The sequence below is a fragment of the Rhineura floridana genome, chromosome 21 (assembly GCF_030035675.1).
Source record: "Rhineura floridana isolate rRhiFlo1 chromosome 21, rRhiFlo1.hap2, whole genome shotgun sequence".
Lineage (NCBI taxonomy): Eukaryota > Metazoa > Chordata > Lepidosauria > Squamata > Rhineuridae > Rhineura > Rhineura floridana.
Window position 1 is genome coordinate 12,720,541 of NC_084500.1, and position 13,978 is coordinate 12,734,518.

Genomic DNA, 13,978 nt, shown 5'->3' on the forward strand with positions numbered 1-13,978 from the left:
CTGTAGCGATTCAAAAACATTTTTGCTTAATGCTAAGCACATGCAATTTTCAATGGACTGATTTCAGAAATGTTATGAACACAGTTGGGGGAAGAAGAGGAGGCATTTGGTCCTTGTTTTTGTCATGATGCCCTGGAATTCTGGTGCTTCCTACCAACCTTTATGAGACTCTTTAAAAACTTATGTTAAAACCATACATTTCTAGGCTTCAGGACCCAGAGCTCTAAAGGAAATGAATAGACCCACAAGTATAATAGTCATGGAAATAAATTCAAGTTTTATCAGTTTTTAAATCACACAATTTCCAAGTGGCACAGAAAAACAAAAACTGGACTTGGATTTTCAAAATCTTGTATTCAAGCCCTACATCGGCCACATTATGTGTGTGAATTCAGACCAAGTATGTGTTTTCAGTAAGAGCAGTAATGTGCTTAGCTCTCCTTCTCTTGCTCAAACTGCAGAGGACAGAAAAAGTATGAGCAGAATGACCAAGTCACAGACCAATAGATGACTGAAATAACAAGTTGATAAAGTACACATACAGATCAAACCACAAATATAACATGATGTGATGCAATTGTATACAGTAAACAGCAACAGGCCTGTATATCAATAGGAATGAATAAACACAGAACAATCCAAAACTCACTAAAAGTTAAACCACCAACATAAAATCTGTACACAAACAGGAATAAACTGCCCAGGTGTGTATCAGTTCAATAAAACAGTAGTTAACTAATTGATGAAAACTCCAGAATGCATTTCCATTCCCATCTTCTTCAGAAACTATTATGATGGATGGCAGCCAAGCTTGACTCTCCTAAAGTATCGCTTAGTTTTCGGCAATTACATCACACTATGTTGTTTGCGGTTTGAACTGTGTATGTGCTTTATTATGGGACCGCTTCCTTTGGTTTGTTATTTTGAGGATAGAGACTATGACAAAGGTGTGTGTGTGTGTGTGTGTTAGGATGCATATGTTTAATGAACACAAGGTTGTACTTAGTTGGGTCTGTGTATACTGCAGTGCCTGGGCGCTCAGGGATCTTGAGTTGTCTCTATAGTTACTGCACTTGCCCACTGGCGATCCAGCTAGCTCCTGAACAAAAAAAAAGGCCTTGTGCAAAAACACTGGTAGCAGTTAACAACTTGAGGTCTCCAGAAAAATGTTAACGTTGACTACATTTGATTAATAATTACTGGGAAGCAGAACAAGGCCAATCCACGCCCATCCCATTTTGAGAGGAATCTTGCATCCAGCAGGAGTCAACAGTCCTCAATCGCGGCAATCCCTAAATACTCTCTCCCCCCCGCTTGGTGAATGTGGTCTCTTGGAAATGCAATGGTAGTGATGGTGAAGACATTCTATTACACTAAAGCTTGCCAGGCTGTGATCCAGCAAACAAAAAACGGGTAGCCTCCTCTCCTTTGCACGGCTGAACTGTTCTGCAAGGGCATGAAAACATTCAAGGAGAAAAGGGTTGTCTTTTGGACAGGCAAGCCTCAAGGAATCCTCTCCTGGCTCCAAGTGCAAATCATCCACCAGCAGGGGTCCAAGTCTGCATGCCTCAGTCATCTGTTAACAGAAATGATATGCAAACTAATTGCAGCCAGAGAGTTCATGTTTTATTTCCTGGTTTTACTGATTTATTTTTCTAAGTATTCTGAGCAGTAAGTGGGAGACCGTCACAACAGATTACCAATAAGCAATACTTTTTTAAAAAAGTGTGCATTCCAGCAGTCTATTTAGCTCTAGTGCACATAATTTAACTCAAAAATGCCAATTACACACTAATGTTTAATTGTCCTTAAAAATAGGTAGCCACATTGGCCCATAAAAAACTCTCTACCAGTTGGGTTATACATTTATCAGGACCCAAGAAAATGAAGCTTTTCAGTTCTCCAGACAAGATGCTAAGCACCTGCCTGATGAAGAGTCCTGGAGAACTTGAAAGCTTGTCACTTTTTGCCAGTCCTAGTAAAGTATTGCCCAACTGTAGATGTTAAAGTTTCATGCAGGGGTGGGGAACCTGTAGCCTTCTAGTTGTTGGACTACAGCTTCCATCAGTCACAGACTGCATGGGCAACGCTGAGGGGTGATAGGAGTTGCAGTCCACCAACAGCCGGTTTAATGGATTTATTTACAAGCCTGTTAAAACCTCTCCACTGCAATGTTACCGCACTCTGTCCCTCCAAGCTAAAGCAACCAAATGATCCATTCCCCTCCCCAGCACCAATCACATTGCACTGCTGCAGCCAAACTTTTGTCAGACTACAGATATACTGCCAACAGTTTCTGCAAGATACTGCAAAGGCCTGTAGAGCTTCACATACATTAAGGCAAGAGTCTATTAACTTTTTGAATTGTATTGCATGAGCCAGGACCACCGAAAAAGCACTTTTGCTCTGGAGAGTCCTCCAGAGTAGATTTTGAGGATGTAAACAGACTGAGATGGAAGGGAAAGCTCTGTTGTGGAAGCCTGTTGCACAAGTAGGAAAAGCAGTGCTGGACACAACCAAAGGGCACCCCTGCTTTCTATTCTATGTAAATAAAAACGCTCTCATGGCTACCAACCAATTATTGCTGCCGACAACTGGGCCCCTGCTGCAAAACAAGTTTCTGGAGTGGATGTTGGATCCAGGGAAGTTTACCCTCCTACTCAAAACACATGCTCTATTTAGTTAGGAAATGCATATCCCAGTTGGCTAGTTTAAACAATCAAGTGAGCACAGTTGTATTGCCTAAACCAGAAAGGGCCAACATGGTGCCCTCCATCTGATGGAGTCCAGTTCTCATCAGCCCCATCCAGGGAGTTGTAGTCCAACAAACCACAGGAGGGAGGCCACAGATCCTGTCCTTTAGAGGCCATGAGGCCTTCAACTGCCAATCCCAACTGTAAATATGTTAAGTAGCATTAACTTTTTTTTTTGGCTTCAAAGTAGCACTTTGAGGAAAAAGTGTAGGGAGTGTTTCTCTAGTAATGAATAATGACAAGTAGATCTAGTAATGGCTCAGAGAAGCCAGGGAGGCTTTTCTCCACCACAGTAGATATTACTTTGTTTTCCACCAAGTAACTTGATCACAGGCCAATTATTGAAGGCTGTAATTTCCATTATTATGCAGCAGGTGTCACACTCTAGGGTGTTTCATCCAGCACCGGAAACCTTATGAGGCTGACAATCTTTAGCCTCAAGCGAAGACCCAGGTGTTTTATTATACGAAAGCAAATCACAAGTTAACTACAGGCCTGACATTTCTTTCCTACTATGGATATTTGGCCTTTTCATCACATGTAAGGCACTGTTACCTTGCTTGCACTGCTTTAGCTGTTATTTAACAAGCACAGATCTTTATTGTTAGAATCTTATTTACCTCGCTAAGGCATGAAGCCTCGTTAAGCAGCAGTCAGAGTATTTTTAGTTTACATTTCTGAAGCTCAGTGCTCCACATTAGCGAGTAAATGGTAGGAAGGGCCTTTACCAGGAGACATTTTAAAAGCCTGCAACTTCAAGCAGTTGTGATGCATTTCAAATGGTTAACACCTCAACTTTTAATAGGGCCTTTCCAGCATCAGAGTAAAGGCAGCAACCTAAGGATGGCAAGTGGGGCGGGCACACTCCCTCCCCACCACTCCTGTAAAAAAGTTTAGGGGATACTGACTGGCTAGAGATAAGCCAGTGAACTTCATGGCTGAGAGATCTGGACCGATCCTTTCAAAACCCAAAACCTCACCCAATGGACTACACAATAAAAAAGTGAAGGGCCACACAAAGGAGCCACTGTTCCTCCATGGCCCCTAGGATATGCTGGCTGAGAGGAAACGGCATATGATGGATGGCCAAAGAACTTGCTTGTACCCTCAGAACTCCGCTGGAGCTTGTTCTATCTTAAACATCCTTTTTATCACAATGTAGCCTATTAGGTGGGAGACTTTGCCATTTTCCTTAGTTTGCAGCTAATTTATGTTAAAGCACACAGCTTTATAGCAGCTGACTCATTAAGTACTGGACAGCCATAAGCACATTCTCATTACTTCTGCGTTAGCAGAAACATGAGATCGTGTGGTTAACATAACTGCATACACAATCTCTCTTCTACTCGTATCAACTAGCTGTCCAACTTTTATAGCTGCCAGCTTGCAATACCCCAGCGTCCGTTCATGTGGGTGGGGAATATTATCATCTTACCACCTTACCCGCAGGCAAGACATTTCAGTGGTGAGATGTGCTGTCTAACATGGCGTGGAGCAGCCCACGATACCTGGTGCCAGACTGGCTTAATGGTCAGTAAAGTGTGGCTCACAGTACTTTTGAGGGGCAGGGCCATAGGCCTGCAAGATCAAGTCTCTGGTTTGCTCAGGGATAGGCTAGATCTCCTACTGTTCTAAGCACCAGTGTAGACAGTGTTAGACCTGGGAGGCCAGGGTTCATTGGGGTGGCCTTGGCAAAGATTGCCATTATCTTTCAGGATCCTCCTCTCATGTGATTAACTTTTAATCCACATGTGCAGTCTTTCAGATTTCAATGTTAGGCAATGGAACAATGGGTTACCCACAGGCAGTTCACATTTCAAGGACTATTTACATGATCCTAAAGCATTGGCTTGATCAACTAGTCTTGCTCCATACAGAAGTCCGATGCTCTTACCTTGTTATCCACAATCTGCACTCACCAATAGTTGTGAGAGCCCTTGAACACTGCTTTACATCACACTATAGAGCAGAGTATTTTGCTGTGAACTCCAGATGCATGACCGTGCAGGGTCCAGGATGCTCAACTTCCAAGAGGGGCCAATCTCAACCCTCTTCATGGCTCACCACACTGTTCCCACAGGGCTACTGAGTGATCCAATGCAAATGAAAGGGCCATGGAGTACCCATTTGGGCCCAGTCAGTCTTACTTCAGTTCTCAGGCCAAAGACAGAGGAGCTTAAAAGCTGAATTCATCATGGTACAAGACAATGTAAGAGGGCATTATTTAATACAACAGAACCACCATGCACTTTTTTATAAAATTTTATTTTGTCAAAAGAAAAAAGGCAATAGCCAATTGAAAACCTACTTAATCTTAAGACTCCAATTTTTTTTTGTCTTTTAAATTTAGATAAATGACTTATTGGTTTAACGTTTTTAAACAAACCCCCCTTTTCCCCTTTAACATTTACCATCTACTCGTGCTGAATCCTTCCAAGGAGAATGCTCCAGCGTACCTCTCCAGGTCCTTGCTTTGCTCCTTTTACCAAAAAATGAAAACTCCATCGTGCATCTTAAGGGCTCCAATCGTCAAAAATAGGAAAAATCTTTGGAATAGCCAATTGAGTTGAATAAAAATCCACACGAGTGCGGTTTGGTTGGGGCAGGAATCCACTCCTATGTTCCTGGTAATCTGATCCCGCTCCATGAATCCTTGCAATTGATCCTCCCTATCCTATCCACATTATGATTTGAATCCAATGATCCAGCTCCAAGGATTGGGATCCAGTGAGCCCTCTCCAATCCAAACCTTTATAACCAGCAAAACCAAAAAAGAGGAGGCAAAAAGTTAGAGACCGTAATGAAAAATAGGATTCTGGAGAATGATAAGTTATGTCTGCCACTGAATAATAAAGATGGGCATCGATAACTATCAATTCCCCAAAACAAGCTTTTGAATTGTGAAGCTCAGATTTTAACAATGTTAATTATTTGGAGGAAACATTCTAGTATTTACACAGGGTAACTGAAAATGCAACATATCAATTCCTCTATGGCGCTTTACAGGTTTGGTGGTTGAAAAAAGTATTTATGAAAGTTGCAAAAACTCACTGCTAAAGCTATCTACCCTGCTGCATATCTAAACTAAAAGCTCATTATTGTACTGTCTGGAAGGCAACAAACTTAACTAATGTGAGTCAATTCTGAAGGGGAAGAGGTGGACTTAAAAGGAATCACCCCCATTTTAAACCCCCCTCCTATAACTTTCATTCTGTTACTTTAAGATGAAACAGCAATGCTATATCAGTCACACAGAGGACATGCAGATTTTAGCAGTATTGAGATTATACTTACAGGTTTGAAACAACCTGCATTTTACAAGTGCACTAATCCTTAGCACCTGTAATCAACTGATACATTGCAGTCACTCAGTACACCTCCCGCCCCCAGAGACTGGAGGAGTTACATGGGTACATTTAGCCATGATTGCATCATGGAAGTTAGAAGACTAAGACTAACTAAAACTTGTCTGGAACAATGGAGAACAGGTGTTGCATACTCAGACAGTTTCAGTATAAGGTCAATACTGCCAATTTAATCTGTGACAATAGCACTTGGAGTCATACCATTGCCTCCATTATTGATCTGATCCTCCTCAATCCTCCTTTTGACAATCCTAAAATGATTGACATGTGCTCCAAAATCCTTTAATCCAAAGCATTCTTAATCCATCTCTTCAGATATGTCTACAGAAAGACACACGAAAAGGCAAGATAAAAATGTAAGCTCCCCCAGAAGAGACAAGTTAAACCCCAAATATTCCCAGCATCCCCAGCTTGTAGAAACCACAGCTTAACAAAGACATTTTATACAGCAATACCATATTGGAAAAGAATATGGGCAGCAAACTGACTAACTAGAGAGAACCCTGCCTAGGACATGTTAAAATACAATTTATCAAAGATGTGAGGGAATGTTGATGTTTAAGGAGCAAATACTCACTAGGGCTATTATACATGAATGCAATTCAACACTTTAGCCAATTTTGAGTAAAACAGCTTGAATTTTTTTTTTAAAAAAAGAAAGACTGTACTGAGTAAAGGAAAACTCATACAACATGGAGGGGTTTTCTACAAAAAGGAGCACCATTAAAGATCATTTATGTACGGGAACGTGATCTGCTGTGACGGGGAGAGTAGCGTGGAGATCCTCTGCTTCTTCTCGGGGAGTAACTGCGACTTCTGCTGTTGCTTCGGCTACGGCTTCTGCTACGACTACGGCTGCGAGAGCGAGATCTTCCATAACTTGGACTTCTTGGGCCATCAACTTTAACACGGATGTAGGCAGTTTCTCCCTATCAAATAGACACAACTTTCGATTGAAAGGTCTACGCTTTTGAGCTGTTTTTGCAGGCATGCTGACAGATTGAAGATCTTTTTACAAGAACCTAGAGGAGTCGCATCACATCTCCCTACACGCTATCTTAACATGGGATGACCCAACTAGTTTTCTGCATTTGTTAATGCTGCAAACAGAGATTGCGCCTCCTTACCTTTAATCCTATTGTATCCAATTGTAACCCTGTGCATCCAATTCTGGTCAAAACATTAAGAGGAAAAACCTACCTCATGAGATCTAAACTTAGTGTTATCCAGTTTTCGCACTGCATAGGTCATGTCTTCTTTCCGTACAAACTCCACGACACCAGTTCCATCTCGGTAAACATCAGCATAACATACATCACCTGCTTCACGCATGTGATCCTTTAAATCCTGCCAGCTTCCACTGGGAGGTAATCCTGAACAAGAGACAGGTTGCAAGTTATTTCCAGTAAAATGCTACTAAGCAGAGACGGATGCCTTCCAGAACTTCACCTACTCAACATGATACCGAGCGTATATGGAGGGGAGGGTCGCAAGCAGATATACAAATTCTGCAGCATGATGTTTGCAACAAATTATTAAGCACATGCATATATAGTTTTACATACATCTTGATTTCAGACGTTTTAGAATTCTTGGAGTAAAGACTTATCGTGGTAAAAAAAGGCAGTAGAAGGCCCCACCTACCCATTGCAAACCTCCTTTTGAATTTTTAAGACACCAAAACACTTTTTAAAAAGAGAAAGCTAAGCCTTGTAGGATGCTAAATTCTGAGTACTCACAAGAGACACCTGCCCAAAGTTGCAGGCATGAATACACTTGATCCAGCTTACATACAACAGATGCACATACCCCCCCAACAATTCTATGTTCTTCCAAGATGATCAAGTAATCATTTAAGCTGTAACTGAACAAACAAAGTTGTTTATCTCAAGTGCAAAAGTAACATACCTGATACCATCACTCTATACTCTGATCGCCGGGATGGGGGTCCATATCTGCCCCTTGGGGCCCCACCACCTCCACCGCCTCCTCCTCCCCTGCCAGTGCCCCGGCCACTTCGAGGAAACTCCACCCGCAGACGGTACCCATCGTAATCATATCCATCCCGTCCATAGACTGCATCCTCTGCATCCCTGGAAGAATAAAAAAAAGAACCACACTGAGGCAGATCAAAGGCTCCCAAAAACTGGCAGCACATACCTTTTGCTTCCAGGCAGCATGGCAGTGCCCCTCGACTTACGTCAATAGCACTAGAAGTACACCTATTTTACCTACAGCTCACTATCCCATAGAAACTGTGCTTAGAAGGGGAAAACAACACTATCTTGACTGATAGACCTTCTCACCTAAGCGCAATTGTTGGGATGGTGCAGCACTAGATTTGCAGGCTAGGAAACAAGTAATACAACTCTACCAAGTCAAGCATGGAATTTGACCCACAGGTTATTGGGGGGGTGATGGAAGGGGGAGAAAACATAGGTGGAAAGAGGAGGCAACTTGTACAAGGGATCCCTGGCTAGATGCATGCAGTATATAAAAAGCTAGAGAGAAGGCTGGGTGAAATCAAAATAAAGGAAGTACTTGAATTTATGCATTGCACGAGCCTTTTATAATTGCATCAGAGAATCAGACCAAGAGAAAAGCATAGGAACTAAAATCTTGTTAATGACTTAAAAGGATGCTATCTGTATATAAAACAAATACTTCCTTTAAGTCAGTAACAAAGTTACAAAGTGAAACTATCGGGTTCTATCCAACTAACTCACTATGCGCATGAAACTACCTCCATGAGCACCACAGAACTTCCCCTCCATGGCCACCAAATCTGCTCTGGAGGGTTGGGAACCCCCCACAGCAGTTTGGGGAACCTTGCAAGGGGCAAAGAGGGAAGTGAAGTTCTGCGGCACTCACGGAGGCCATTCCATGCACACAATGATTTAGCTGGATACCAGTCACTGTCTGCTACATTTACACTTAGAATTACTTAATTGCCATATAATTTATATGCACATGCTTGTTCTTTTAAAAGGCAGAACAGTACAAAAGGCATGAAAAGAACTTTTTAAGGTCTGCAACCCTAGGTAACATTTACAAGAGAACTGAACTCAACAGTCCTACATATGCAGAATAATCTGAAATAATTCCAAGCTGTTATCACTTTAGACTTCAGGGTGGCCGGTTTATAGTAACTGCATATAGTAATGTAGCATCTCAGGAAGGTAGTTACTCTAAACTTCAGGTTTACTACATGGATGAAGCTTTTTATGTGGGAGAGCACTAAAAAATGATAGCTCAAGATGTAGTATAAAATACTGCAGTCCAAAATTTTCCACTGCCCTCTGGACAATGTAGAGATCAGATCTCAGTGACTTTTCTAAGTAACTTTACATAAACGACTATGCTGTATGGCTTTGTTTGGTGTTTGTTAAGAATGGTTTGGGTTATGGGATTCCACGTAGGGGTAAATGCTGTGTAATTATGCTCCTGAATCTTAAGAGATGTACAATGTGCTGTCTGCCTAGGCCATGACCCAGGGCTTGTATCACTCTCAGGGATTTTCCAGGCTCCCCACATTACATTGTAGTTAACTTTATTTTGTTGTAAAAATCTACCCTGCATTTCAGCAGAAGCTTCAAGGTGGCTAGCAATCGAGATAATTGTGATGGTATTTGATGTAAACTCATAAAATCTTTTCTAAGTCTTTTTTTAAAAATTGTTATTTAACATCAGGGGGGGGAAGGGGCAAAGCAAAACACAACATCCACTAAAAGCTTGGAAGTTCAACACGAATCCTGGGGCAGAAAGTCTTAAAGATAACCGACTTAGGAGAACATACTTTAAAGCAAGCATTCATGGGATCTGATCTTTCAATTTTTGTTTCATTTAGTATCTGTAACCCACCTCCCTTTCCTGAAGTGACAATAAAAATAAGTATCAAATCCTGTGAATGCATAGTTAAGCTTTATTTGGGCTGCATATTGCCAAGTTTTAATTCCTCCTTTAGCTGCAAGAATCTTAACACAGTGTGTACAATTCTCTGCCTCCTGCTTTATGCTCACAACCCTGTGAGGCAGGCCAGACTGAGGCAGCACCCAGGGAGCTTCATAGGGTTGTATAGGGATACAAACCATTTCCTCTTTACAAACACCCTGAGAGGTAGGTCAACCTGAGACCTTGTGACTAGCCGAAGGATCTTGAGAGCCAGTCACTATCTCTAACCCCTTGCAGGGCTGCTGTGAAAAAATGGTTCATGGCCCCTCAACCCATGAAGTTCACCAAGTGGCCTTGGCTACTCACGCTCTCTTTATCAAACAGAGTTGCTGTGAGAATAAAAAGGGCATGTGGGAGAAACTTTGAATTTGTTAGCCACCCTAAAAACACTTGAACTGAAGGGCAGGATAGAAAAGGAAAAAAATCTTAAATAGATTATACTTCTAACTACATGTCTGCTTGCTATTAATCCCTCCTCCCCCAGTCTCCTCAAACCCTTGTAGTCTTCAGGCCAGTCTCTTTTTCTCTTTGCCTAATCTACACTGCAGGGTTGTTGTGAGGACAAAAGAGGAAAACAGGTAAGAACCTTTGGATTTGTAAACCACCATGACACCAGTTGCACTTAAAGGTGGGGCAAAAATACACACAACATATAAGGTCTAACCCCACTTATCTGGGTATAGGCCCCACTGAATTCAGTAGTACTTTTGACGAGATGTGATTTAGGACTCTACTCTTTATGCAAGCACAACGAAGTACCAGGTTGTGCCCAATATTAAGTATACTCAAGACCCCCTGAGTTGTATCCCAACTAAGTTTTATTCAGGGTAGATCCATTGAAAATAATACACAATTAACTTGTTTATTTATTTAAAAGCATTTATAAGTTGCGTATGTCACAAATTTCCTAAGTAGTTTATAGTCTAAAAACAAATATATCATTCAAAACATTAAATCAACCGGCCCAACTACAAGTTCTACTTCAAGTCTACGGACGATGATTTCGGGCAAGAATCAGATGGTGTTAGTGAGCAAATCCTTTACAACAGCTGCTCAATGTTTGAGGACTAAAATTCCTGGAGTGGCAGTGCTACATCTTAAGGACAGATTATCTCCAGGCCTGTAAAGAACCTTGTTTTTTAAACAATGTTAATGTTTTGTTGTTTGAATTTCTGTGCACTGTATTCTTTTCTGATGTGTATTTTGTATTTGTGTTTATTTTATTTTTTTGTGAGCCGCCTTGAGGGCCTTCGGCCAAAAGGCGGCATAGAAATAGAATGAATGAATGAATGAATGAAATAAAAACACAACCTAAATCCAATAAAAGAGCAGTATAAAAACACACATAAAAACAAATAAAACAGAAATTCAAAGATACAAACATGCAAAACAGGGTGCAGCCTTACAAAACAGAGACATGGACTTAGGTCTGTTGATTTCAATGTATCTACCTTGTGTAAAACTTCACTTGATACAACCCAACGTTTCTATCTATGGGCTTGTATCTGATGTTAGCCCTACTCAGAATCAGACCCATTGAAATTAATGGACAAGGCTAACTTAGGTCCGCTAGTAATAGGTCTACTTCTAGTAGACCTTGGCTGGATATCAACTGAACTTCAAAAAATGATTTGTATTAGGGTAAATGGTTTTGCAAAAACGCATGTACGAGGCAAAACTGCAGAGAAAAATGTGTATGTTAAGAGGTGAAATTTGCACTAGAATGCTTAATTTTTATGTCACAGCCCCAACATTTCTAATTTTGGTTTGCTTCTAACTCAAGCACACTAAAATTAATGGACCCAACTAACTTAAGTCTCTCGATTTCAACAGGTCTACTCCGAGCTGACAACCCAACGTTTCTAACTTGTGAGTTGCCCCAGCGGTACCCCTACTCAGAGTTAGACCCACTGGGTGACAGTCAGTGCTAGTCCTACTCAAAGAAGACCCACTGAAGTTAGTACATGTGACTAACTTAAATTATTTTTACTCCAACGGGTCTATCCTGAGTAGGGCTTAAGTGGATCCAACCCACTGAAATCAACAGGAGACGGGGAACTTTTCAACGGGTCTACTCCGAGTAGGGCGTTGCTGGCTCCAACCCACTGAAATTAATGAGACGGCTAACTTAGGTTCTTTTAATTCCACTGCGCCTACTCTTGAGTAGGTTTAGCTGGATCCAACCCACGGGCGAAGCCAATGAGAGATAGGGAATTTAGCGACCCGCTGACTTCAATGGGTCCACCCTGAGTACGCTTTAACGGGACACAACTCGCTGAAATGAACGGGACCGCGCTTAGCTTAGGGCCCGTTGCTTTCAGTTGGCCGACTGCGAGTAGAAATTAGCTGGAGACGACACAACGTTTCTAACTTAGGGGCCCTGCTTGCAGCCGGGTCCCCCGCGCCCTTCCCAGCCCGCCCGCTCACCTGGGGTCCTCGAACTCGACGAAGGCGAACGGCGGCCCCCCGCGGCGGTTCTTGAGGTCGATGTCCCGGATGGCGCCGTACTTGTAGAAGACGTCCTCGATGTCCTTGGTGCGGATGTCCGGCGGCAGGTTGCCCACGTAGATGCGGCAGTCGTTGTTCCCGGCCGGGCCGCGGATCACGCCGCCTCCAGACATGGCGAGGTCGGCAATGGCTGCGGTTGGGTGGTCGGAGCGCGTGAGAAAAAACAAACAGCAACCACCACCAAAAAAAGGGAAGGAGCTCGGGAGGAAGGGAAGGAGAAAATAATTAAAAGAAATGGAAATGTTTATTTTTAAAAAAAGGAGAGAGAAGAAAAAGGCGTGAGAGGCGCGGCAAGGAAGGTGGAAACGGCAGCAAGCAGCACCTCCTCTTTACTCCTACAGCTGCCACAAAATGGCGCCCGTCTCACGCGGCCCTACCTGCCCTGCGCAAGGATCTGCCCTGCGCAAGCATCCCTCGCGCGCCGTCTGACGTCACATCTCAGATGGGTGGTGGATTGGCGAGGAGCTCGAAAAGTTTAGTTGCCACCTCCGCCTTCAAAAGGCGCATGCGCCGTCCTCGCTCGCGCAGAAACTGGATTAGAATGTAGTCCCAGTTTTTTTTCACTGTGAGGGGAAACAATGAAGAAAGATTAGCAGAAGAGGTAGAGACCGCCATGTACGTATGGGGGGAGAGGAGTGGGAAGAATCACGACGGGTTCAAAGAGGCTCTAGGGCACTTCCGTTAGCCCTCGAGCGGCACGAACCCGCTAAAAGTCCACATGAAGAAGATCCGGCACAAGAGAAGGAGGAGGGAATGGTCTCCCACAATGCATCACGCGCAAGAAAGCCTTGGCGCCAAGGAGAGGAATATTCCCACAATGCACAGCGGTTCAAGCGTTTGTCCAATAGGCTTCAGGGCTGGAGAAGAGCGAAGACAAAACGAAACCCGCCCCAGCGTAGCTCCTGACTTAAAAAAATAGGCATAGAAGGATAAATTGTAGATTTAAAACTGAGGGACAGTGGACATATTACTTTCCTTCCTCTTTCTAAATATACCCCTGGATTTTGAAATTGTACACCACAAATGTAACGTGTGAATGACTAAAAACTCGTGTTTGGATTGACTAGTTCCCTCACACTGCAGGGATTTTGTGGTAAACTGCAGGCTTTCAACCTCCCCCAGCCTGCTGCCCTTCCAGATGTTATGGGGCTCCCATCACCTACAGCCAACATAGCCAATGGTCAGGGATCATGGGAGTTGTGGACCAGTCACAATATCTCTGTCTAACCTACCTTGTGAGCATAAAAAGGCGGATGAGGAGAATCATCTATGCCACCTTGAACCCCTTGGAAGAAAGGTAGGATATAAATGTAATAGTAAAGTTAAATAATTAATTAATACCCACTTGCCATAGGACATTTAACTTTGGTCTGTTTTGTGCCCTAGGGTATATTATTATTT

At 42.7% G+C, this 13,978-nt stretch overlaps 1 protein-coding gene across 4 annotated transcripts; it reads right to left on the reverse strand.

The window, feature by feature from the left end:
• Positions 1–256: 256 nt before the first annotated feature.
• SRSF1 (serine and arginine rich splicing factor 1) lies at positions 257–13,103 on the reverse strand. 4 transcript variants are annotated; one of them, XR_009759841.1, is made up of 5 exons: positions 12,497–13,023; positions 8,027–8,211; positions 7,319–7,491; positions 5,165–7,047; positions 257–1,576 (listed from the first exon to the last, which is right to left on the reverse strand). XR_009759841.1 is itself a non-coding variant. In XM_061604873.1 (4 exons), exons 1-4 carry the CDS (start codon positions 12,688–12,690, stop codon positions 6,401–6,403), a joined length of 591 nt encoding a protein of 196 aa, XP_061460857.1. In that variant the 5' UTR covers positions 12,691–13,103; the 3' UTR covers positions 5,000–6,400. The 4 variants fall into 4 exon arrangements, 1 of the variants encoding a protein (XP_061460857.1); XR_009759840.1 differs by having other exon boundaries at positions 4,648–7,047; XR_009759842.1 differs by lacking the exon at positions 257–1,576 and having other exon boundaries at positions 5,000–5,502; positions 6,320–7,047.
• Between the last annotated feature and the right edge of the window lie 875 nt (positions 13,104–13,978).